General features: G+C 39.9%; 1 protein-coding gene across 1 annotated transcript in view; it reads right to left on the bottom strand.

Annotated features, from left to right (window-relative positions):
• LOC102673967 (beta-1,4-glucuronyltransferase 1) overlaps positions 1-3,413 on the bottom strand; it is a 26,163-nt gene that overhangs the window by 9,374 nt on the left and 13,376 nt on the right. Inside the window, exons 2-3 of the mRNA XM_006624793.2 lie at positions 2,430-3,413; positions 2,176-2,356 (exon numbers count right to left, since the gene is read on the bottom strand). Coding sequence (XP_006624856.1) covers positions 2,176-2,356; positions 2,430-3,413 — 1,165 coding nt within the window. The remainder of the gene's footprint in view (positions 1-2,175; positions 2,357-2,429) is intronic.

Raw genomic sequence — 3,413 nt, 5'->3', positions numbered from 1 at the left:
GCGGGCCACGCTGCGCCCGGATTTTCGCCGCACGATGGAATTTCGTTATTTCCATCCCAGGGAATCCTGAACGGCTTTCCCTTCCCCCGACACCGCCATTGGGGGAAAAAAAACCGAACGAAATGCGTTATCACGCGTGTCTGCGCGCGTTTTTCCCCGCGTTGCGTGCGTCGCATAGATCGATAGATCGTTACTCGAGGATACGTGATGTAAGATGAGCGTAGGGAATTATTCTCTCATGTGGATCCTTTATGGATTCGAAAATTTGATCGGTTTTGAAAGGAGGAAGATTTATTGTATTCGTTGTTCTAGTTGAATTGATAAAACTTTCACGATCAGTCGAGCAATTGGATAATTCTGATAAATGGAACTCGTTCAAAATTCGTGTTCCTTGGAATCGTTTTTCAATCAATCGCGATTATATTCTGTTTTAAATATTCGTTTCCGTGATAGAAATGAATTACATCAATGTATATAAAGGAGATGGAAACTTTACAACTTATTGGGGTTAATTTAAGAATTTTCTTTTATGAAGAATTGTTGTGAATTTCTTTTACCTCATTGCGATTATTGTTATTCCATTATATTCAATTCCTCCTCGTAATTGGGTTATAGAAGTATACGAAGATATAAATGTGAAAGTGGGGGGAAAGTTTGGTGGTATGAATATATGTAGGCCACGATTCTCAATTTTCGAATATAGAATATATAATTTTATTTATAATTCGAAATTTTTTTATGAAAAATCGAACGAAACAGAGATACTGTATCATGAAATTTACAACTCGATGTAAGTAAATATTGCATCGATAGTTATTGTATACTTCATGCGATATATTATAAAATAAATGTTATCGCAATGTACCAATAAAAACACGTTATTTGAATATTCATAAAAGATAAGCAAACAGTAAATATCGTACGTTCTACGTATTTTTTATCCCAACAACAGAAAAAACCACTTACAAATATTGCAGAAAATTAAATACCAATCAATATTGACCATATTTTTTTTTTATATAAGTGCTAATAATATAAAATCTCTATTATTTTAATTAGAAAATTAAAATCAAATCTGGTATTTCTAAGCAGTTCGATGAAAGAATCTTTGGATAATCCAATAACTTGACACTCTGAAATACTATTAATAGATATGAAAAATACGGTTTGAGAGGAGAATTAATCTACATACGGATATCAGAATGCAAGCGTACGTTTCTGATATACAATGGTTTCGATTAGACGGTAGGAAATGTATCAAGTTTAAATTGAATAATGCTTGTTCAGCAAAATGAGCCTCCATCGTGCGATAACGCCTGCAACGATAATATGTAATTCAATTAATATCCTTGGCGCGTGGGATTTGCCCGAGTTCGTACTACCAAACTACCATGTGTTCCCCTCGAATTCTCACTCTCGAGATATTTCCTGGCTGATCACCATTCCCCTATCGTCGACCTGTATCGCGTGAATATACATTAATTTTTTTTTTTTTTTTTCCCATTTTTGCCACGTTTTAATATCGGCCGCCGCTCAATTCACGAATTCACATTTGCTCGAATGTTCTCGACAATGTGAGAAACGATACGAGTATAACTGTTTAATTCGCTCTCTGTGCTTTAATTCGATTCGCGCTCATTTCGTTTTCGGTTAAAAATAATCGTTCAAATTAGTTCCGTCCGGGGAAGAAGTTTTGAAATTAACGGCAAATGTCTAATTGAGTTGAATCTACGTTAAATTAAATTATACAATAACGTTTCCAGAAAGTTGACCAATAAGGTTTAATCGGCGATTCTTAAGGCGATTTTCAAACTACTTTATCCTTTGCGAAAATTTTCGTTTCGAGTTAACGATTATTTTGTTATTGGAGGAAAAACAAATCCTAGGAGCTCGTGTTGCACTTATGCGATGGTAGTGTTGGGTATGTGCCGTCAACGAATCGTCGGGCTCGAACAAACAAATCGAAACAACAAATATGCTGAATTATTTACGAATAATGAATAAAGTAATTACGTTGCTTGATAAACAGCACGATATCTGCCTTGAAATTTCATCAAAAGAAATGACTATTATAAGTTCTTGTATTTAAGATTATTACCAATTGTTTTATCAATTGTTTACCCATTCTACTTTATATTTCCTTCAAAAAATAATATCCGTGTGAGAGATTCATACCTGAGTGTTTCTGGTATATCCGTAACCCATAAATCTTTCGTCGTGAGCCGGAACGATATCCTTTGCCACGTAGAACGGTTCGTAAAGGAATTCAAAGTTCGTCACGTCATGACTGACGTACACCTTCCCACTCTTCATATTTCCATACCTTTTATGATTAGGAGAGGTATCCAGTATCCATCTAAACGAACGTACAATTTTATTCATTAAACAAACAATAAAAAAAAGAATAAATAAATAAGAAACGTCCTCACCTGGTGAAATTGGTGGCGAACTGATTATGGATAAAGACTTTCTGATGGAAGGGTCTGGCCAACCCCTTCCTCGCCAGCCTCACCAATTCCGTCTTATTCTGCGGAAATCTGACGCGTGAGTCCAGCTCGTACGTCGGTATTACGTAGGCGCACTTATCACAGGTATCGGCTCTAAGAAATTCATCGAGGGCGCCGGTCAAATTGAAACTCGGCACGATATCTACATCGGTCAGGAACACGTAATCGGACTGGCAATTCTTCCTGGCCAGGTTCCTCATGTGATTCTGGGGGTACGCGTTCCGTATCCGCCAGTTGGCCTGCTCGTTCGATATTCCATTCATCAACTCGTTCAACGTCCCCTCGGGTTTGGCACAATCCACCATGTCGGGCGGGTCAAATTCACGCGGCTGCCTCTTCACCGGTCTAACCCTGGGCACGGCCAACGAGAACGCCACCCTTTCCCGTATCGGCTCGTAACACTTTCTCAGGTAAATCAGATACTTCTGAAGAACCTCGAACTCCTCGTCGCCTGCCACGTACAAGGCCACCGACATAGGCCCCGTCCAGTGGTGCGCCGCCTGGACGATCGAGTGCAGCTTCTCGACGGAGCTCTGCGTAGCCAGGCAAACCCGATACGCCCGTGACAATTTAACGAAACTCGATCCAACGAGGATGTGGTCGAAGGTACGGAACAATCTACGAGCATCCCATCTGCCGAGATTTATGTTCAATTTTAACTCGGTCGCGTCAACTGGCAACGATTGGTAATCTTGTGTGACGCAGTCCGATTGTTGCTGCTGCTCTTGCTGCGGCTCTTTGATTAAAGTGCCGAGGTTCCACTCGGTTATAGCGTTCGATCCCAAATCCCTCGGCATTATGATCGGGAGGCAAGTCTCCGACTGCAGCAACAGGAAAGTCAACGTGATATTCATGAGAACCAGAATAACCAGGCAGGTCAGACTTAAGTTCGATGGCCGACATCCC

This window comes from Apis dorsata, unplaced genomic scaffold (genome assembly GCF_000469605.1).
Source record: "Apis dorsata unplaced genomic scaffold, Apis dorsata 1.3 scaffold_1124, whole genome shotgun sequence".
Lineage (NCBI taxonomy): Eukaryota > Metazoa > Arthropoda > Insecta > Hymenoptera > Apidae > Apis > Apis dorsata.
Note: the sequence above shows the minus strand (reverse complement) of the source record. Positions and strands in the feature narration are given on the sequence as shown.